The following is a 22,298-nucleotide window of genomic DNA, read 5'->3' as shown; positions in this document are numbered from 1 at the left end:
ACCGACTTCACGAGACAGCAGCAGAGATGCTTTTGGTATAGGTTCAGTACGTTTTAGGGAACATTCAGGACTAAAAGGAAAAGTTTCAGTGCCTGGTTAGACTCTATATTTGGTTCACAAGACTAACTCCAAAACCACTTCATCTTGGTTTGTTATTTATGGCCGTAATACAAAGATAACCAAATATTTTTGTGTTTCTTCCTGTAGCCTGAACCCCCATCAACAAACAAGTGGCAGCTGGATAAGTGGCTGAACAAAGTAAACCCCCACAATAAGCCCCTAACCAACACACAGCCAGAGAATCATGGACTCAGCAACTCTCAACCCGAGGATGGCCAAACTTCAGAAAGCCAGAACTGCACTAAAACCAAGCCTGGAACAGCTTTGGCAACAGCGGACCCCAAGGACCGGGTCTTGCTTAGTCCCGTCCGAGAAAAGGCAAAGCCTAAGATGGGCCAAAAGGCCCCGGACACAAAAGGTACCAAAGTGAAGACCCCTGTTACGGTGGACCTCACCCCTTCCAGGAGGAGCACAGGGAAGAAGCAGCCCAAGAAAGTGGAGCGATCCTCAAGCAGTGAGGAGCACAACTGGCCCAGGCCTGGAAACTCAGTCGCTACGCCAAAGGAGAAGGAGCCTCCACCTCTAGAACCGGCCAAACCTAGAGGGAAAGCCCCAGGTGGCAAAACTGCACCAAGAAAGGAACCCAGAACCACCACAGCACCGACTACCACCCCAGCTCCCACTGCTACAACAGCTGCCGACAAGAAGAAGCACAGAGGGCCGAGTAAGATCGTCCCCAAGTCGAAAGAATTTATTGAGACCGAATCGTCCTCATCAGAGTGCCACTCGGACCCTGAGGAACTTTCCAAGGTGCTCCCTTGCCCAGGCCCCAACAGCCTGAGCCTCAAATCCAAGGACAGCAGCAATATCCTGAGTGTGAGCAGTCTCGCCAGCACCAGCAGCACCTCCATCCCGGACCCAGGAGCCTCGGACCTGCTGGAGGAACCCCTGTTCTCCCCCATCCCCATGTTCCAGAACGAGCTTCTGTCACCACTGAGGGACTTTGAGGACATCAAGTCACTGTGGGTGAAGATCGAGCTCAGCCTATTGTCCCGAATCCCAGGGCAAGACCCTCCCGAGCCTCTGACGACCAAAACCGAGTGCCGAGAACCTGTCGTCAAGCACAGGAGACAGCAGTCGCCCGCATCAATACCCCCAGAGAAACCCAGCAGCAAATCAAAGAGGAAACACAAGGCAAGTGGGCACTCCCTTCTCACATATACTCTACAGAGCAGACTTACAGGAATCCCAAACCTCTAAAATGCTCCCATTTCAGTATAAGTTTAAGTGTACAAATACGTTTTAATTACTCATTTTTCAAAAAAAAAAAAAAAAGGAACCTAAAAATTAAGCAGTGAGTGAACAGTGAGTGGGGAGTTTATTGGGCGCTGCATTCGTTCTGAGCTCCATCAGGAAAAAGCTGCAGAAGACTGTGATGGGTTTGTTCTGTTCTTGGGGATAATACTGTGTCCAAAAGTCCATGTGAGTGTGGGTTTAGACGAGTTACAGATGGGAATTTCAATGTTAGAAATTAATAAATTATTTTTATTTTACATGTTTTAATTGAATAAAATCACAATTTAGACAGACACAGTTTAGACTTTTAAATACATTTATATATTACAAAAAAACACTTTAAAATGTATTTGTACACTTAATATATAGCACCCATAGGTTAGGGGGCGCCCAATAGTTCTCTTTAGCCTCATTATATAGAATACTTTTATAGAAGAGTCGTGGAAAAGATGCTACTTAAAAATTAAAGAGTGAAGGTGCTTTAGCAAATTTCTGACATGTTTATATTTATAAGTTGGAAGTCTTCTGCGCCGTGGAACAGCCATGATTTTAGACAGATGTCCATAGCCATAAACAAAGCTAAACCATGCTTTTATTGATCAGCAGAGACTGAACAGCTGGACATTGTCAATAAAGCTCTTCCTCTCGAGTTGATGGCCTTCCGCTGCCTTATAAAGGTCCAGGTGTGGGACACGGTTTTATAGTTGCAGCCTTAAGCGAGACTTTTAACCCAAACGCACTCCAGGGTTCTCGAAATCCGACCTGATGTGTTTGTGCTCAGGCCCTGTGCTCTGTGTTTAAGTGCTCTGGTTCTACAAGGTGAAATATGAGCAGAAAATAAAGACCAGGTCGCATTGAGTGTGTGAAAGAAAGCAGAAGAAGATGAAAACCTGTGTGTTTTGTGCCTGCAGTTGGAGCACTGTGAAGCACTGAGTGGGAGCAAGAAGCTAAGGCTGGAGAAAGAGGCTCCACTTCTCCCTCCCTGTATCTCTCCCATCCACAACCACAAGGTCTCCTGCACAAAGGAGTGAGTATTTTTAGCTCCACATTCTTACGTTTTGCTTACAATATCACACCATATTGATTTCTGTTGCGTGAAGGGTCTGACCTGCTGAGGAGATGCTTGCTTTGATATTTATGCTCAGAAATATTTTAGTATATCCTTAAGAAACGCAGCAGGAGGGAGTTGTTAAAACACGAGTTCAGTGTGTGGCACTAACAGTGCATTTTATTAGCTCTTATCTGATGAGTCTGTGAAAAAAAACTCCTTGGTATTGCTTTAAATTATGGGAAATTCTGGAGCGAAATGAAGACCAAACACTGTGGAGGATGGAGCTTGGTGTGGAGGTCTTTAATAAACATTTCATTATTCAGAGACCTTCCTTGGACTGTGGTGGTCCACTAAATGTGGCATGTTTCTGCAAAATCTAGGGCACAATTAATATTAAACATCATTAGTTTAGTTTTAAATACAGGGGGAAAACAATGAAGTTTTGTGTAATGTATTTTGATAATTAAAATTTCAAACATGCCCCGCCTTTTTGTCATTTTACGTATCTCTTGTGCATTATTAAAAACAATGATTGTTATATTATTCAACAGAAAATAACCTAAAAATGAAGCAGTGTGTAAACGGCGATAAAATGCGCAATGCAAATAAATTTGATTTGATATAATGTGCAATTATTTGCCATCAGACAACAAAATTCCGCATGTACCACACCTGTGTCAGTGAACATACACACACACACACTAGTGCACTAGGGGCTGTGAACACACACCCAGAGCAGGGAGTAGTTGTGGTTTCGGTGCCTTGACCAAGGGCCCCTCAGCTGTGGATTGAGGAGGAGGACAGTGCTGTTCCTTAACTCCCACCGACCCCAGTTTTCCTGCCGCACGTGGGAATCAAACCAATGACCTTTCAGCCCTAAGCCCTCTTCTCTAAGCATTAGGCCACAGCTCCCCTTTAGACCTATTAAAATGTGCCCAAAGTCATCTTAAGTCATTCCTTGTCCCCAGTTTCAGAGCTTTTTGTGTCAGTAGAACAAGAAAGGCTTAAAATCAGACCCTGCCTAAAGTCTACTGCAGCTGTTGGAGGCGTCATGTGCAAGCTCAGCTAAATCCTGCTGGTGTGCTCTGTCCTTAAAGAGCACGGTGGAACAAAGAGGGTCCAGCAGGAGCAGGAGGTCAGTACCAGCCCCAGCTTTAGCAGCAGGTCTTTGTCCCTGTGCATTAAACTGACACTAGCGAGCTATTTTTAGCTATTCAATTAGCGCCAGAGAGGACGGGCAGCTGGGGTCAGGTGTCGAAAGGTGACCGTGTCTGTCTCAGAGTGAGACATGAGTAATAGCGTCAGGTCTCAACATTACGATCACTGCAGCTTCAGGATAAAATATCAGCCCTTGCTAATGTCAGTTACTGGAAGCTTTGAGCACCTCAGAGGCTGTTTAATGATATCACCTGTGATGAGCTTGTTTGGGGTGGTCTCCCCCTTCTTGAAACACACACACACATTCCCTGCTGGGTTTTAAATCTGTCAATAGTCTGACAGCATCAGTGCATGTGCCCCTTTTAATCAGATTAGAAAAGCAAAGATGCCTTTTATTGTTGCTGTAAAACCACGACGCTCCAGACGTTTTCACATAAAACAGGGACAGAATATAGTTCATACAGTTTATGTGTGTTCTTCCACTTCATGTCCTTATTTAGCCGTGCGCTCCACTCACTGTGAGTGCATTCAGTTTCTTTAGGATGCACTCATTGTGGACACAGACGTTCAGTGAGACAAAGCTCACCATTCTCAAAGCCAAGAGTTCGTCAGGCACTGGGCTGTGGAGCGGAGGCAGAGTGTGACATGAGTATTCTCTCATTGTGGACACTGTATAATTTCCCTATAGAAATGTAAAAAATGAAATCACACACACACACACACACACATATATATATATATAAAATATATAATATATAATAAAATAATATAAAATAAAATTCGGCCAGATTAAGGTATCTCAGTAGGCAGTGTATTTAAGGTTTCTAAGAATTGGGACAGCCTACATGTCGTGAACGCACACACTAAGACGTAAATGCTCTCAATGGAGACAGCCCAGTATGGTTTTGCGACAGACTGTTAGTGTCCTGGTGAACTATAAGAGATTTGGTACTGATACTGGCTGAAAAATACCAGCGATAAAGCAGCAGTGTGGCTCTGAAATGGTAGGGTTTATCTTAATATAATGAATATAAAGGGTTAAATGTGAGAGACGTTGCTTTTTTCTTGAGGTTTATTTAATGGTTTGGCTGCTCACTAAACGACAGGCGCAAATCTCTTAATCAGCTACAAGGGTCTGTCCAAGCACTTAACCTTCTCTCTCACTCTCACACACACACACTCACACAGACACACATACAACCCCAGGCTCCGACATTAACCTGTGATTGACTTTACATCTTCGCCTTCACATCTTCCAAACACTCTTAATGTACTCCACTCTCTGACATTTCAGTAACGTTCCAGCTCCTTGGCTAGAACCCTGTTCTTTGTCTTCCCTCGTCTTTCCCAGAGCTCTTCGATCAAACAGAGACCCTCCAGAGCTAAAATTGGGCACCACTTATCAGGGACTGAGGACTTTAAACCCCTCTCAGTGTTTTGTTTTTTTTGAGGCTGAGTGAACTGTGAGGTCTAAGAGCCCTGTCGATATATTAGAATTCTGATATATTGAAATTAATTAATTTAATGTATGATTAAGTAACATGTTAAACAAGTTAAATGTACACAATTTGGCATTAAGCACAAATGGAGCTGATCTGCCAGGATCCAAATTAAAACTGGTTTTAGCTGCTTAACATATATATTTTTTTTCATTTGCAGGCAGCTGTACATCAGGATCAGTTTCACTAACAGCTGTGTTTGTTTGCTTGTATTTTTCTGTGAAGTTTGTCCAAAAAGCCGACGAGGAAGCTGCTGCCGCCGTTACTATCTCCGTTGTCGGACGAATCGTTGGGCCACCAGCGGAGGAGCAGCGAGAGCAGTTCTCTGAGTCTGGAGAGCAGCTCTGCCCCCACCACTTTAATAGCCACGCACACGCTGCCCCCTTCTTCATCATCATCATCATCTTCATCATCATCATCATCATCTTCCTCACACAAGCACCGCAAAGGCGAGAGCAAGACCCACTCCAAAACTGGCAGCGTAAGAGCATTGTTCTCAGCTTTTTTCAGTGACAGCATGACTTTGTTTCTTAATTTTAATCATGTTATTTCTCACTTTAATTACTAACACGTTTTAAGCACATGAAAATGCTTCAAGATAAAGGATGCTACTTTTAAATCCAGGGAATTTCTGTATCGTTTAATTGAACACTACAATGCTGTAAATGCTTTGGCTTTTGTGATGTCACAAGAAATTATTTAATGTGAGGTGTTCTTTTGCATGTTAGTTGTTAGTGAATGGTACTTTTAAAATGTACAGCTACAAAATGTGTGTTTGTCGAAAGGTGGTCCTTTAAATATTATTTAGTGGAGTGTTTACACTTAGAAATATCTAAAGTTTATGCTGAACCAGAGGCTCAGATGAAGCCAGGGTCTTGCAGAAACAGCTTTTGTTGAATCATCCGCTGCAGCCATAGATTATTTCTTCCTCGCTGGAGGCTTTTTCGACCACATTTCCTGTGTTTTTGCAAAACTAATTACCCTTTTGGAGGGGTTTCAAAATAGCCTGCAAGACAAGAAAATGGATGCCATGTGCCCAGTCATCTGAGCTGTGGCTCTCAGAGCCGTCCCAGAAACAAAGCCGAACGTCCTACGCGGCTGCTTTCTGTATTATTTGAGCCGCTAGGATGCTAATTAACGTGTTAATGGACTCTTGGTATAACAGGAGGAAGACAGCCATGTGAAGGGCTCTGGTGGTTTCCATGGTAACGGTCAGCCGGATTCAGACGCGTGGCCGAACCCTTCAGCTCTGTCCGTGGAGAACCTGGAGCCCAGGAGACCCAAACTCACCTTCAACAACACGTACGTTACATTTCAGAGACATTCAACACATGGCAATACCTTATGTTTTCTTAAAGTAACACTATGTAATATTTTTACCTCACAATTACAGCTTTAATATAATTTTGATGCTCCACTGAGCTGTGACAGAGAGAATAGAGCCTATGTTGTTGTTACTCTGTGCTACGCACTGCAGAAACTGCACTATGTAACTTTTCCACTGATTTCAGTACAGGGCTGTAAAATTAACTACATTAGGGGAAGCCCCAGAATTAAAAAACTCAAATAAATCTCATCTACTGTTCCTTTAAAACGTTCAGTAAGTGATCACTACTTCACACAAGGAGTCTGTCTCAAAACCTAGTGCTGCCTCTACATAGACAGCAGTATAGGTCACAACAGGTGTGCTTCCAAAAGTTTATCCATCCTAGTTTTTAGATCCTTTACACACACACAGACTCACTGAGAATCTTATTTTGACGTTACTTTAAAGCAGTGTGGGACATGTCCTCAGCCGCTCAGGCAGTGTGGCGTATGGTCTGAGGACTATTCAGAATGTTTACTGTTGTTTTCCCCCGCAGTGTTTAGAGCAGTGAAACTTGGTTTAAGAGCAGCAACAAACACAGTCTTTATTATGTCTGTGTCTGACTGCAGCACACCTGAACTCCACGTCCTTTTCTCTGTGTCACAAACCCTTTATGAAGGTCTGGAAAGTTCCCTGCACACTTTTATTTTTCACGTCCCTAAGTGATATCCTGGATGCAGTCACATGACCGTGTGTTCGTGTGACCTCATTTACAGAGTGACAGTGAGGACATAGAGACCAGAGAAATACTTATTTTAACCTTATCTTGTTTCTAAAAAGGTGTGTTTGAACCTTTTTAACCATTCAAATGCTGTAGTACCCTGTCCTGTGTCACACACAACCCATTCTGGACCCATTTCAAGAACAAAATGTTGGAATACGAGTTATAAAATGGTTGTTGTGATGTCTGTGTGATACTAGGATTTTAGCTCTAAAATAATTACAGAATGTAGCAGGAAATTGTCTTTGGTCCGTTTCATTTTACTCATAATTTGGCTTTATGATGAACTGCGGCTCTTATGGGCTAAAATAGTAATTAAAAATGCAGGAGCAGTATCCGTACACTAAATGCTGAAATGATTCAACTCCCAATGAGATGATGTAGAGCTGAGGGGAGTAAACTCTGAGGCGACTGTGGTGGTCACTGAGGCGACTCTTAAAGATGCCATAGAGCTCTGTCCAGACTCAGTATTTCTGACCGAGCTGTAGTTTTGATGCACATTTTTTTGTGTTGTGTACATTGTGTGTGTAACCGTGTCCAAATTCTTCTGCTTCTCAGTGTTCACAACGCAGACTACTACATGCAGGAAGCCAAGAAACTGAAGCACAAAGCTGATGCGCTGGTAAGCCTGACCTTCCTCCTCCTGATACGCCTCGATACGTCAAGTTATTACTGAGAAGTGGAATGTTTTCATGAATTAAAAGCACATCTCGAAAAAGCATTCCTTTAATTGCATTCCTGTTGCCGTAATTAGTGTGATGGCCTCGTGTGATGTCACAGAGCATGTATCAAAGTCGACTGAAAGTTAATACAAGAGCAGGTGTTGTGTTAGTGTTATTTTAACTCAGCTTCCAGTGGATGGAATTGAACCATTTCTGACACGTCTCAGGTTTTAATTACAAAGCAGCCGTAACTCATCCCGGCGACGGCGGAGAGCAATTAACAGCGCAAAGAAGCTTTCTGAGAGAAGACCTTTAGTGGAGAATGAGCTCCAAAAGAGCATTCCTGCTCCTCCTTAAGCACTTCAAAGAAGGCTCTTTTGCTCATGATTTACTAAACACACTCCTACTGCCCTAATAATTGGATCCAGGCAATTATCTAGAGGCATTGTCCTTTAGAGAAAGTTACATCCTCTCTGCCATAAATCGTCTCTGTGATGTAAAAGCGCCGTCATGAATACAGAGTGAAGGGAATTGATGCGAGAGCGTAATCGCCGGTATGTAATGAATCTGGGGGCTGCCGCCCGGCTCATATTAAAGGCTTTATTTGGAAATAGATGGAACCTGTTCTGAAGGCAAGTGGACAGTAAATCTGTTTTACACTCTCCCGTGCATAAAGCCGTATAATAAGGCTCGTGTTGAGCTGGAGCTCCTTAGGGCCGCAGTCTTTAGCACTATTGATTACAATCTGATTCATGGGAAGACTTCACACTTTCCCTATGAACACAAATCAGGGTTATAAAAGAACCTGGTCCAGGTTTAGAAAAACAAAACAGGCGTTCAACAACTCTGAGGCTCAAAGACCTGCACGTGGTCTGGAAGTGGTTTTAACCCAAAGGAGCCTGTGGGAACATGTGTGTCACAAACCCTTTATAAAAGGTCTGGAAAGTTCCCTCTACACTTTTATTCTTCACTTTACATCATGGTGACATTTACTGATCGTCCTGAATGCAGTCACATGACCGTTTGTGACCTGACAGTTAGAGACCAGAGAAATACTTATTTTAAAAAGCTGCTTTTGTTGTGTTTCAACCATTCAAATGCTGTAGCACCCTGTCTTATGTCACACACAACACATTCTGAGCCCATTTCATGAACAAAATGTTGGAATACGAGTTATAATATGGTTGTTGTGATGTCTGTGACATTGGGGTTTTTGCTTAAAATAATGTAGCAGAACGTAGCAAGAAATATGAAAAAACGTGTTCCACATTGTGTTTTTACTGTTTTATTTTTCTCATAATTTGGCCTCATGGTGAACTGAGTCTGGGCTCTTAAGGGTTAAAATCAGTTGCGTATATTTTATAGTCTTGTAACAAACTTGAACGATGTCAGCCATTACTAATTAAATACAGTCACTAATTTGATGAGATAATAGATACACATTGACCACAAGAATCCCCCCAAAATTTGCAAAAGTAAACTTTTACTTCAGTTTGCCATATAACAGACAACACAAACTAATAGCATCAACAACAGCAATAAAGCTTGAATATAAGTTGGTTGTAGAATTTGATATGATAAAGATCATATCATAAAGTCCATAACTTTATTTAATATCACTTTACTAAATAGGTCCAAGAAAGGGAAGAAAACAAGAAAAACCCAAACAAATCCCTTAATAGTCCAAGCAAACAATGTCCCAAAAAATGCTCACCCAGTACCTTGAGAAATTTCCAAAATTTAAAGAGTAATCCAATCACTAGGGCAAAGATGATTAGAAAAAAAAACTGTGTCAAGGATTGTTAGGGCTTCACAAGCAATTATCCATCAGGGCTGTCTTCCCCCAGCCTGGATCCTCTTTGAAAAATAGCTGCCACACAATCCCTTCCTGTTCCTAAGCAGGTGTTTATATTCAAAATAAGAGTCCACAGTTTGAAGGACAGGAAGTTTAAAAAACAAATGAAAAAATGGGAAAAAATATAGAAAACAGGAAGAGGCCTCAACTGTTATCTGATCATCCCAGTGAAAAGTCAAAAAGGAATTTAAGGGCTTTAAATTCATTGGGGTAACCTAAATACCACTACCTGAAATCCATGTTAGTGTCTATCATTAAAAATAGGCATTTCACAGGTTCATTCCACATGAGATGAATTACTCAGCCTCTGTTCCACAACTTTTATTTACTCGTTGGATGATTTCTGATTTCCTGCTTTTTAAGTAGTACATACCAACAAATTATTATTCATTATGCTTCAATATTCATGCGTAATTGTCTTTACATATTTACCCTATAATGCATTTTGTGTAAAATATCTGAACTATTCTTTTACATGTCTTTGCGTCCATTCCCTTAAAACTGCAAACACATTTAATATAAAATTAAAAGCTGTCTTAACTAATTAAAGTAACACTAGGTAGTATTTTTACCTTAAAATTACAGCTTCAAATTAATTGTGATGCTCCACTGAGCTGTAACAAGGAGAATAGAGCCTCAGCTGTTGCTACTCTGAGATCAGCACTATGCACTATGTATCTTCTGGAGTGGGATAGGAAACTACCCTCCCTCGCCTTCAGTCTTGATTTCAGGACATTGATGTATAAGTGAATTACAGTGCAACCATAGGGGAGCCTCTGAGCAAATATAACATATATTACCTAGATTTGCTTTAAACTGTGGTTTCCGAAAGTTAATATACTCTCTCTCAGTCTCTCACACCTCTCTGCTCTCCCCTCTTTCCTTCTCCACAGGTTGAGAAGTTCGGAAAAGCTGTAAATTACGCAGACGGTGCTCTTTCCTTCATCGAATGCGGGAACGCCATGGAGCGAGACCCGCTGGAGGCCAAGTCTCCGTACACGATGTACTCAGAAACGGTGGAGCTCATTAGGTCAGTCACAGAAAACACAGCTCTGAGTTCTCTCTCTCTCTCTCTCTCTCTCTCTCTCTCTCTCTCTCTCTCTCTTTTATTCTTTCCCTCTCTCCCACCTCCTCAGTTTTTTCTGTTCTCACCCTCTTCCACTTTCTCTCCACCTGTCTCTCTCTCTTTGTTCCTCTCTCATTCCTTCTTTCCCTCCAATTCAGTTTCCTTCTGTCTCTCTCTCCCAGTCTTTACCTTTAATCATCATTCTCTCTCTCTCTCTCTCTCTCTCTCTCTCTCTCTCTCTCTCTTTCTCTCTCTCTTTCTCTCTCTCTCTCTCTCTCCCTCTCTCTCCCCTCCCCTGAGGGACGGCCACCCTACCTGCCATGATTAAAATAAAAAAGATGATTGTCATTAGGAACACCGCTGGGCAACTCCGCGTTACAAGTCACGCAATTAGCGGCCCTTGTTTTATTAATGTCACAGAGAATGAAAATAGATGGACCTCGAAGCTCATCAGCGCTGTGAGGTTCAGCCGGAGCTGATTGAAATCGGAGCTTGGAACACACATGCACACGCATACACACACATACAGAGCAAGAATGCAGAGATGCTCATTCTATAAGGAACCATAAAAAGGGGTTGCATTAGATCATTAAACCTAAAGGATTTCATTTATGTCCAAATGGAAACGTACTGATGGGATTTTCTTAATTCTGCTCCTGTGTAATCATCAACGTTAGCATCCCAAGCAGTGTCGCGCCATAAAAACAAAACTACAGAAGGTCAGTGTGACAGAACGACACCTCACTCACTTCTTAGACTCATTTCACTTGTTTTCTTTTGTGTCGTTTAAGGTACGCCATGAGATTAAAGAACTTCACCAGTCATTCGGCCACGCTGGCGGAGAAGAAGTTAGCCGTGTTGTGGTGAGTTTGCATTTCCATTTGCACTCTTTTTACATCAGCCATTCTCTGTTAAATCTGTGTATTGTGTAAAAATGTTCTTTTTCTTTAGGGTTTGTTCGTTGTTCATACGTGCACCATTTTAAACTAAAGATGGAGAGCCTTTAAACTGCAAAACATCTTCTGCTATTGCTTTTAGATTTTGTTCTTATTGTTTACACTACACAGACCAGCCATAACATTACGACCACCTCCTTGTTTCTACACTCACTGTTCATTCATGTGGGGGCTGGACCATTCTCAGCGCTGCAGTGACACTGATGTGGTGGTGATGTGTTAGTATGTGTTGTGGTCATTCTGGGGTCCTGAGTATTAAAGAATTGGGTGAAATGGGTCCAACAAAGTATGCAGAGCAACAGGTGGACTACAGTCTGTGATTGTAGAACTGCAAAGCCGTCCTGTGTGCTCAGTGGAGCTGAGAGAATGGACAGTGAGTGCAGAAACAAGGAGGTGGTCACGTTATGGATGATCAGTGCATCTGGCAGCCTTCCTTTGTAGAGGAATTAGCCCATTAGCCCTTCATTATAATGGACATAGACCTGCAAAATGACTTATAAACACTGACCGCAGTTAGCGTCATTCTTTAGAGAGGGTGCATTAGCCACAGTAGATTTTTGAGTCATGAAAATTTTATGCAACTTTATGGACACTGAGCTATTGTGCATTCATTCATTCATTCATTCATTCACTGTCTGTAAGCACTTATCTAGTTCAGGGCAGCGGTGGGTCTGGAGCCTACCTGGAATCGCTGGCGACACACCCCGGAGGGGGCGCCAGTCCTTTGGAGGGTGACACACACTCACACCTACAGACACTTTTAAGTCGCCAATCCACCTACCAACGTGTGTTTCTGGTTCGTTGGAGCAGCTAGTGTGCAGTGTTACCATTTTTAGCTTTAAAAAAAATGAACTGGACACCGACTTTGCAATAATCTGCATTTAGGAAATTATGCAAATCTTTAAAAACCCATTTTAAATTTAAATGTATCTGCTATGATTTAAAACCAATAAAAGAGAAATTAGACTCTTCGACTGTAAAATTTAAATTCATATGTCATGAACATGTGTTAAAACAAGGTGTTTGAAGACGGAATGTTCAGCTGAGACTTCACCATTAAGACCTTTTCAACCCCCAGAATCTAAATCTCCCACTTTGTTCGAGTAAATCTCCTCTCAGCCATCGCTAGTCGCCCATCGTCTGTATTCGGGAGGGGGAGCTCTAAAACACTACTAAAGCGCTTAATCAGCTTAGACTGGATCATTATTCTTGTATTTCATTAAGCCATTAGAGGATAATGAGAGATTACTGCTGGTGGATGTATATCCTCATGCCGATGAAAGTGGCTGTCACCTTGCGGAAGCTTGTTTATGTTTGAATGTCAAGGTTAGACTGGCGCTCGTGGCGGGATGACAGTCATCTCGGATTAAAATTCAGCCGCCAGCCTCATGCTCTCGCTCAACAAAGTCACCTAAGCAACTGAAGAGGACTTTCAAAGGCTCCCTGGGTTACGTTTTAGAGCCTCAATCAAAGCCCTGATCATGCATTTGAGGCTGTCGAAGCATTTTTAGTAAAGGGAAGTAGAGAGGACTGTCAGGTTTTACTCTCATCAAATGAAGCTTCAAACAAACGTGGCAGTGTAACGTGACGTGTAAATACTGTAAAGGTGCAACACTTTACTACAGGGCAGTGCATGACTCCTACGCCCTTTGTGACATCTGTAACTAGAGTAGACCTACAGAAACATTTATAAACTCTTACACAAGTGCCATTTTTCTAAAGTCTACACACGCCAACTTGGATAGACTGAAGACAGACTGATTTGTAACATTGGATTGCATCTTAAAACTTTCTGGGGAGAAATGACATTGACTTTGTAGCTTTGTCACAGTGACATAAGGATAATATGACATTCACTGTCAGGCATTAGCTTTCTTTTAACGTTTAGAAGATTTAAACACATCCCATCATCAGCATGATGTCACTGTGACAAAAACAAGGCTACAAAACCGGTTGTTATAACATTTAAAAATGTCCTGACAGCTCAGTTTTCTAATAACAACTTAATATCAAAGCTGACAAAGGCAAACTCTGTTACAGATAACGCATACTGGAGAAAGCCTTTCTAAATATCAGTCAGTGAAAGAGTTAGGAAGGTGTCATTGGTCATGGCATGGTCCCTACTCTACTGGACTGTATCGGGTGTCATCTCTAACCCTGTTCCTAAGGGAAACAGTGGTCTTTGGAAACCAAAACAACGGCGGCGGTAACGTTAAGCGGTGTTTACTCATGGTGTATTGGCGTGTTGTTGTTGTTGTTTGGGACTGAACACAGCTCCGTCATCAGTTCAGAAAGATCAGTAGAGTTTATTCCTTCCTTGTTGCACCATCCAGCTCTCGCTGGATTCTTTCACCGGCCACCGATCCAAGGAGCGTTTGAACCTCTTCAAAAGACCACGGCGTAATTTTATGAGCTGCCATCGTGAGTCCGATTAAAACAAATGTGATCTCTGCTGCAGCTGGAGATTTTACAGATGGAGAGTTGGTGCTGGACGTCTGCTTTGCGTGGCGTAGAGTGACGACTCTCTCTGGACAATCAGTGCTCTGCAAGGTTTACACGCCACGGTTTAGTCCCTACTCTGCTCACTCTGAACCACAAGAGAACAGCCACCAAACAAGAACCCGCTTCCAGAACCAGGACCTGATTTACCTGGTGGAGAAAAAGTAAAAAAGCAGAGTAGAGTAAATTAGAGAAAGGGCAGTAGGAAAGGGCCATTAAGGCTTATGAACAGTGCCCTACAGTAAAGGGCTCCTACATAACGTAGCTAAAATAACTGTGTCCATGTTTGTACATAACAGTGAGCCAGAAACCACATAATCAAGTCCTTCAGAGATTAGTCGAGTTTGAACTGTACTGATGACCTATAAGAGCTTGTTATGAAAGCTGTCCTACATCTGACCTAGTCCTCCTGGCTTGAGAGTACTCTGAGATGAGGAGTCTGCTTCTATTAGGAATGACAGAGGGCTAGTTGGGTTTCATGGGGCGGTGCATATGTCCCGAGCATCTGCTGTCTCACGGGCGCAGGACTGAAAGTTCAGTTATAACATGCCAGTGTCCATGCACTGTCCATATCCACACATACCAGGATGCTTGCTTGTGCATTTTTGAGAATTGATGGAGCATTTGTAATTAGTTGAAAAGCATGAAGTGAAATGGGGTGCTCTGAAGCAGCTGCACATGAATACCAAGCTTGGGTAGGAGGGGTACAAAGAGATCTGTGGGGCTCCAGATTGATGCCGCTCTGTCCGTTACCATTAGGATGAGTTTGGAGTGGTGTTTGTAATACAGAACTAATCACGCAACACCATCACCTGACTTCATTAGTATTCCTGTGGCTGCCATCAAATTCTCACACCACTGATGTTACATTTGTTAAAAAGCCTTGCCAGTAGAGACTGTAAAGACAAACAAGCACCTGATTAATGGCCTTTATTTCAGAAGAATATGAATATTTTATGGGTTTAAAAGAGAACATGCCTGTGACTGTTTGTGTTATGATTGTCATATTAATATCATACTGCATGCTGCTCTTTCTCCACAGCAATCGGTGTTTATCCCTGCTGTACTTGCGGATGTTTAAGCTGAAGAAAGATCACGCCATGAAGTATTCGCGCTCCTTAATGGAGTACTTCAAGGTAAATCTTTACCTCCCCACCCTCCTCGTCCCAGCTAGGCTTCCTGAGCTTTGAGAAGCCAATTTTCGGCCGGCTAAATTGAATTCGTATTTGTTTGAATAGCGTGTTCTCATTAATTTTGCATGCCGTTATTAAAAGCAGTTCATTTATTCAGTTAGTGTACAAATTAATGCCATCAATTATCTGCACACATTGTCAGACTGTAAGCCCATTATGATTAATCGTGTTTGAGCTTTCGCACCGCTGAACGTGCTTCGCCGGTTGACATAAATAATGTTTGCTTCTTTCTTTCTCTCCTTTTTCTCGCCCCAGAACTCGGCGAAAAGTTCCCAAGCACCTTCGCCGTGGGGAGCCAACGGAAAGTGAGTCTTTTCTCTTCTCTGACATCACTTCCTCGCCTCATCTTTTTTTTTCTCCAGGAGAGCTCCTCCTGTTCTTTTTTCATGGACTCATGGGTGAGCAACGAGAAGGTCCTCAGTCGTGGTCACTTTAAACATATGAGGAGATGAACTCTGGGAAAGAGAGAGCTCTTCCACTTCAAGCGTCCGGGCAACTCAGCATCTGTGGGGCGAGCTACTAGCTCAGGAAGCTGTGCGTGTGTGTGTTTTATGTTTTTTGAGGACCAGCTGTCTTCGTAAAGATAGGAGTATGTCACAGTTTGTGGTATTGCGAGGAAATTTGGGTGGTCCTCACAACTTTTAATGTGTTTCTTACAAAAATTGAATTTAGTTTTGGTGACTGAGGTTAGTGTTAATTATATGCATTAATCTTTATTTCAGTGGAGGTCCTCACAAGTATAGCAGAACCAGTGTGTGTTTGTCTATGTCTGTGTGAAAGTGTGAAATGGACACAAAGAAGGAAAAGTAGTAGATGAGAAGGGAAGAAGATGAGTATGAAGAGAATGAGAAGGAAGTTAAAAGTTAAAAACAGGAAGGGAGAGGAGAAGATGGATAGGAGAAAAAAGTGAAGGAGAGAGAGAAATAGAGGAAGCAGGAGCATGAGAGACCTAAGAGAAGGAATGTGTGAGAGAAAGCGAGAAAGGTGAGAGACGAAAGGTTGAGAGAGTAAAAGAGAGAGAAAAAAAGGCAGTGCGTGAGAATGAGAGAGAGAGAGAAAGAGAGAGTTGGCCTCTGGCTGGACACTACCCAGGCCTGCTGCGCTTGTCAAAACCAATTAGCTCAGGCTTCCAGACCCTCCAGCCTCGGTGCCCTTCACTAATACATTAGCAGCAAAGAGAGCGTCTAATCCTCCCCTACCTGCTGCAGCTAAGACCTCTCTCTATCACACACACACACACACCTCTCCTCTGCTGTGTTTACCTCCTCCTCCATCATGAATCTTTTCTCCCTTCCTGCTGTTTTTACCTCCCGCCGACGGTTTGTTTATTCGCGTAAAGCCCAGGGAAGGGCTCAAGAACGCGCCTCTCCACTGACAGCGAACATAATTCAGCCTCGCGGGGCAGAGCGCGCCTCAATTTATCGCCGGATTACAGCCGACGTGGCCGGGTTGTTTAGGCCTGAGCACTGAAAAGACTGATGTGCGCGCTCCTTGATTGGCGCATGGCTCCAGCTGTGTTTGTGTGGGAGCAAAACCTCACCTTTCAGACAAGTCTGAGAAGTCCTGGACAACTCTTAATCGATATGTTTTCATGCATAGATATTTTATTAGGGTTTGATTTCAAATACGGTAGCTCTTAATCTTCTTCTGTTATTATTAAACCATCTTTCTCTCTTTGTTGCTGTGTGTTTGGGAGGTTGGGGATAGTTTTAAGGAACTAGTCAGTAACCTGCAGCACTGTGCCAGTGTGTGTGTGTGTGTTTAACCCTTTCCACTTCTCTGTGTTATTGGAGGGGATCATCCAGTGCCTAGTGTCAGAGGTTAATAAATACTTCAGTGTGTTAAATGAAGTGTGCTGTAGATTTAACAAATCCATACAATCAGGAGAAACATCTGGAAACACACTGTTCTTACTTTTACTGTATTTGTTGAACCAGGTGAGTGTGTAGCACCATGCTTACTAAGAACGTAAAATATTTTAAATAATAATAATCTTAGGAGCCTAAGGCTTTTGCACAGTGCTGTAATTTGACTAATAATGAGAGCTGTGCACAGAACCAAAAATCCTAAGATCAGGTGAAGGCTCGCACTATGTGAAGAAAAAAAATCACATTTTAATTACAACAGCAGTGAGAAAAACCACAATAACTTTCCCACATTTTTCCGCTGTAGTCTAATGATTATCATATATGCATTATTCATGAGCCCCTCCCACCTCCTCCTCTTCCTCCCCTCTCCTGCAGAAGCACGGGAACGCCCTCTCCGATGTCCCTAAGTCCCTCCCCTATTGGCAGCAGCAACGTGGGCTCCTCCTCATCTTCGTCCTCCTCGTCCTCGTCCGGCACCGTGGCCATCCCTCAGCGAATCCACCACATGGCGGCAAGCCACGTCAACATCACCAACAACATCCTGCGTAGCTACGAGCACTGGGACACAGCCGACAAACTCGCCCATGAAGGCCAAGGTAGGACCTCATCCTTGTGTGTGTCTCGGGTCACTCGGGAGTGTGGTGTGTCTGCGTGGGTTTCCTCCGAGTGACTGTCTGTGAAGAGTGTGGTGTGTTCTCCCTGTGTCTGCGTGGGTTTCCTACGAGTGACTGTCTGTGAAGAGTGTGGTGTGTTCTCCCAGTGTCCGCGTGGGTTTCCTCCGGGTGACTGTCTGTGAGGAGTGTGGGGTGTTCTCTCTGTGTCTGCATGAGTTTCCTACGGGTGACTGTCTGTGAGGAGTGTGGCGTGTTCTCTCTGTGTCTGCGTGGGTTTCCTCCGGGTGACTGTGAGGAGTGTGGCGTGTTCTCTCTGTGTCTGCGTGGGTTTCCTACGGGTGACTGTCTGTGAGGAGTGTGGCGTGTTCTCTCTGTGTCTGCGTGGGTTTCCTCCGGGTGACTGTCTGTGAGGAGTGTGGCGTGTTCTCTCTGTGTCTGCCTGGGTTTCCTACGAGTGACTGTTTGTGAGGAGTGTGGCATGTTCTCTCTGTGTCTGCATGGGTTTCCTACGGGTGACTGTCTGTGAGGAGTGTGGCGTGTTCTCTCTGTGTCTGCATGGGTTTCCTACGGGTGACTGTCTGTGAGGAGTGTGGTGTGTTCTCTCTGTGTCTGCGTGGGTTTCCTCCGGATGACTGTCTGTGAGGAGTGTGGCGTGTTCTCTCTGTTTCTGCGTGGGTTTCCTACGGGTGACTGTCTGTGAGGAGTGTGGTGTGTTCTCCCTGTGTCTGTGTGGGTTTCCTCCTGGTGATCCGCTCTCCTCCCACAGTCCACACACATGCTGGTAGGGGGGATTGTCCACAGTGAGTGCGTGAGTGTGTGAAGCTGTCCACAAATGTGAGTGTGAGAGTGAACTGGTGTGTGTGAATGTTTGTGTGTGTGAAACGGTCCACAGCTACATGTGAGTGAATGGGTGAGTGAGTGAAGCTGTCCACAGGTGTGAGTGACTGAATGAGTGTGAGAATCTTGTGGGTGGTGCCCTGTGTGATCCAGCCCCACAAGACCAACCACGACCCTGATCAGAAACATGAAAACCTGCAGAACATATCATTCACTGCCCCAAGTTTAGAAACAGCCAAGAACTCCTTTTAGAGCATACATCCCCTTCTCCTGAGCCGTATCACACTGGAATCTACTCGGACTAGGAGAGGTAAAGAAGTGATGAGCCTCTCTGCATCACTGTGCCGCTTGCTGCTGGATCTAATTGTGCTTATTTTACATGTTATCTACATCTGTCAGAGAAAGAAAGCCGACCCCTTTCACGCATTAGCCTTATCAGCGACTGAACATTTGTACGACCCACTGGAGACGCGAAGTGGCTTCTCAGTGCCGGAGGTTTGATGTGGCTTCCTCTGTCATTTCCTCTCTCCCTCATGTCCTCTGGAGAAGCCTAATTAAAAAGCGCAGAGACTCTGTAATGTGTCGCGAGTGCTTTCTCCGCCTCAGAAGTCATTCTGACCCCACTCTCCACTGTCTCACTCCATAATGAACTCAATTAGGGCCTGTTGGGTTCAGCCTTTGGTCAGAATGATGCTGAAATTGGCCAATTACAGCACTGTGAGCTTAGATGTAGAGCTTTCAGGCACATATAGCCATATGGATAGGTTATGAGCACACTGGCCTTTAGTTAATTGCAGCTTGTCATTAGCAGCTGAAGAGAGAGAGATGCTGCTGGATATTTCCCATCACTGTTCACCTGAAACAAAAGCTCTGTTGCATCCCTATCATCCCACCCCTTTCATTTACAGCTGCACTTATTCAGAGCCAATAAAGAACTGCTGGTAACAAACAGCTTTCTGTAGGTCAGGGTCCATAAGGCTTACGATACAAATGACACAGACCTGCACAGTGCATAAACAGTACTGAGATATCCTGTCATAAATATTGCATTTCATTTGAGACATCTGCAGACATTAGTTTAACATTGAATAAAGTTAAATTACACCGCCCAGTGTAGATCAGAGTGATATAATGCTGATAATGACATAGTGATAAGTAAACATGTGCATTTTCTACATTAAACCTATAGTAATTGCCTTGGAAGATATTGAGGGTATTGAGACAGCCATAGAGACAGAAAGCCTAAATACTGCCTGCTACCTTGCTTCCATTGTGCACCGTGCCTTTTAAAGGGCTCAATAAAGTGTGCACACTTAAAAGGGTACAGTGCACAAAGGAAGCAAGGGAACAGGCAGTATTTAGGATTGGTGCATAGTGAAATCCAGGTCACCACACACCAGCAGACTCCCATCTGGCTGACGGTGAACCACACCAATCCAACACACACTAAACACACACACAAACAACAGATTAAATCCCCCAAATAAGTGTAGACGCGGTGCATGCTGGGAGCTCCCCTGTGAGTCCCACCCCCATGGGTTGTGTGACTGAAATCATGCCCTGTTTTGGGGTTTATTTTGTAGGTATGCCTCAAAACAGAGTGGACCATTTTCAGTGCACTTAACAATCCCACAGTGCACTGCAGAAGTTAGCATACAAGCCATGGAGTGGATAGTGGATGCCCACAACGCATTGCACTGTTTTACACACAAGGTAGTGTCCGAAATCGTTCACTATCCTCGTCAATTCAGTTCCGTATAATAGTGCACTGTATAGTGAGTGAAATGGAGAATAGTGAATAGGGAGCCATTTCAGAATATTTTTATATTATATTTATATATTTATTTATAAGATTTAAGCTGTTACATCAGTATTAGATCTTTGTTACACACAGTTAGCTACATCCTATGTCATTTCACCCCTCAAAAGAGTGTCGTAGAAAACAAAGCAGCAGAAGTCATATCAGGTTGACGTTATGATGTTAATAAATGTAAATTTTATGACAGATGACACCTTTAAGAATCAGCCTCTACGAATGTTTTCTGAGGTTCAACACCGTAATCGTGACCATCCTAACGAACGCAGCCCTAAAGTAAAGTGTTAAAATATATTGATCTGTTCCCACAGATGATAACCGTGTTGTCTGTGTGTTCTTTACCTGGCAGAGTTCTTTCAGGAGCTGGACTCGGTGATGGAACCGCTGACGCAGCACAGCACCATGACGGACCTGGTGCGCTACATCCGCCAAGGACTGCATTGGCTCCGAATCGAGGCCCATTTGTTATAGTGCTGGTGCTTTCACTCACTGTGCTCTCACTCTCTCTCCCTCTCCCATCTTTCCTTTCATCACTTCCTTTTCCACCGATATTGCCACCAGCACCAGGACCCTCACGGCAGCGAACAGGCGGTCTTCCTGCAAGCCTTCAGAACTATGTGGTCATCCTCTAAGTCTATGGTCGTCTGCTTTTAAAGAAAAGGAACCCTTATCACGAGGGGAATTAAAGATGCTGTGGTCATTTTTGTGCTTTGTGAAGAACTACAAGAGCCTGGGTGTGTGCACTGTTTAAAATGATGGTGTTCTTGGGAGCAATGTTTTAGAAAAATCATTCCACTGAATCATCCTTTAAGAAAGTGAATGCTTACATCGCTCTAAAGAACTGGGACCGCTGTACTTACAGGCAGCATTCATAAGTCATAAGGCTGTGTGACACATGCGTACGCCCTTTGACTGACGTAGCTGTTAAAGAAACACTAGGTAGTATTTTTACCTTAAAGTTATAGCTTCAAAATCATTGTGATTCTCCACTGAATTTTTACAGGGAGAAGAGAGCCTCTGTTGTGGCTACTTCGGGGTCAGCACTGCAGAAACTGCACTGTGTATCTTTTGGAGGAGGGTAGGAAACCACCTTCACTCCCTCCCCCTCCACCTTGATTTCTGGACAGTGCTGTAAAAATTAATTACACTCTAGGAGGAACCCAGGAGCCAAAATACCAAATCTTACCTAGTGTTCCTTTAATGTCAGTTGGCAGCAAACATTTACGCAGTCAAACGAAAGCTATCCTTCCCAGTAAAGTGTGGCCCACCCGTTTTTTTATGCATCTAATTTTAACGATTGCATTAAAATTTATAAGATAAGATTAACCCTAGCTGTGGACAGAGATAAAAGGCAGAGGTAAATATTGTAAAACAATATGCATCATGTAACAGCCACCACAAGCAATGCCCTGGTTGATATGCATCAACGCTCTCTCTATTTTAATCCCAGACCAAGTCTGAGCTTTCCTTTTGTTTTTGTACAGTGCGAATAGTTGGCTCTAAAGCAGCATCTCATTCCGGGGAAGGTTTACGCAGGTGCCTAGCATGTAATCCTTCTCCGTGTCAGTATTGTTTCTGTGTGTTGAATCCCTACACGGCTCCATAATCTGCGACTCGAGGGATCGGTGGTTGAAGGCGTAGCAAAAACTAAAAACACCAAACAGTCTCGATGTGATCCACCCCTCGAACCCTGTTCCTGCACTCGTCTGTGCCACAAAACCATTGAGATGTACCGCTCATGTTGGCTTTATTCCAAAGCTGAATTCCTTATGGGGACCACA

At 43.5% G+C, this 22,298-nt stretch overlaps 1 protein-coding gene across 1 annotated transcript in view; it reads left to right on the top strand.

Annotated features, from left to right (window-relative positions):
- Positions 1 to 21,881, top strand: part of aff2 (AF4/FMR2 family, member 2) — a 207,161-nt gene extending 185,280 nt beyond the window's left edge. The window contains exons 11-21 of the mRNA XM_066649004.1: positions 208 to 1,254; positions 2,268 to 2,383; positions 5,290 to 5,545; positions 6,230 to 6,366; positions 7,710 to 7,773; positions 10,562 to 10,698; positions 11,526 to 11,597; positions 15,232 to 15,325; positions 15,638 to 15,687; positions 17,626 to 17,846; positions 20,867 to 21,881. Of these exons, the coding sequence (XP_066505101.1) occupies positions 208 to 1,254; positions 2,268 to 2,383; positions 5,290 to 5,545; positions 6,230 to 6,366; positions 7,710 to 7,773; positions 10,562 to 10,698; positions 11,526 to 11,597; positions 15,232 to 15,325; positions 15,638 to 15,687; positions 17,626 to 17,846; positions 20,867 to 20,988 (2,316 nt within the window). The 3' untranslated portion in view covers positions 20,989 to 21,881. The remainder of the gene's footprint in view (positions 1 to 207; positions 1,255 to 2,267; positions 2,384 to 5,289; positions 5,546 to 6,229; positions 6,367 to 7,709; positions 7,774 to 10,561; positions 10,699 to 11,525; positions 11,598 to 15,231; positions 15,326 to 15,637; positions 15,688 to 17,625; positions 17,847 to 20,866) is intronic.
- The last annotated feature ends 417 nt before the right edge of the window (positions 21,882 to 22,298 follow it).

The sequence above is a fragment of the Hoplias malabaricus genome, chromosome 17, assembly GCF_029633855.1.
Source record: "Hoplias malabaricus isolate fHopMal1 chromosome 17, fHopMal1.hap1, whole genome shotgun sequence".
In the NCBI taxonomy this organism is placed as follows: domain Eukaryota; kingdom Metazoa; phylum Chordata; class Actinopteri; order Characiformes; family Erythrinidae; genus Hoplias; species Hoplias malabaricus.
This window is presented reverse-complemented; position numbering and strand designations above follow the sequence as displayed.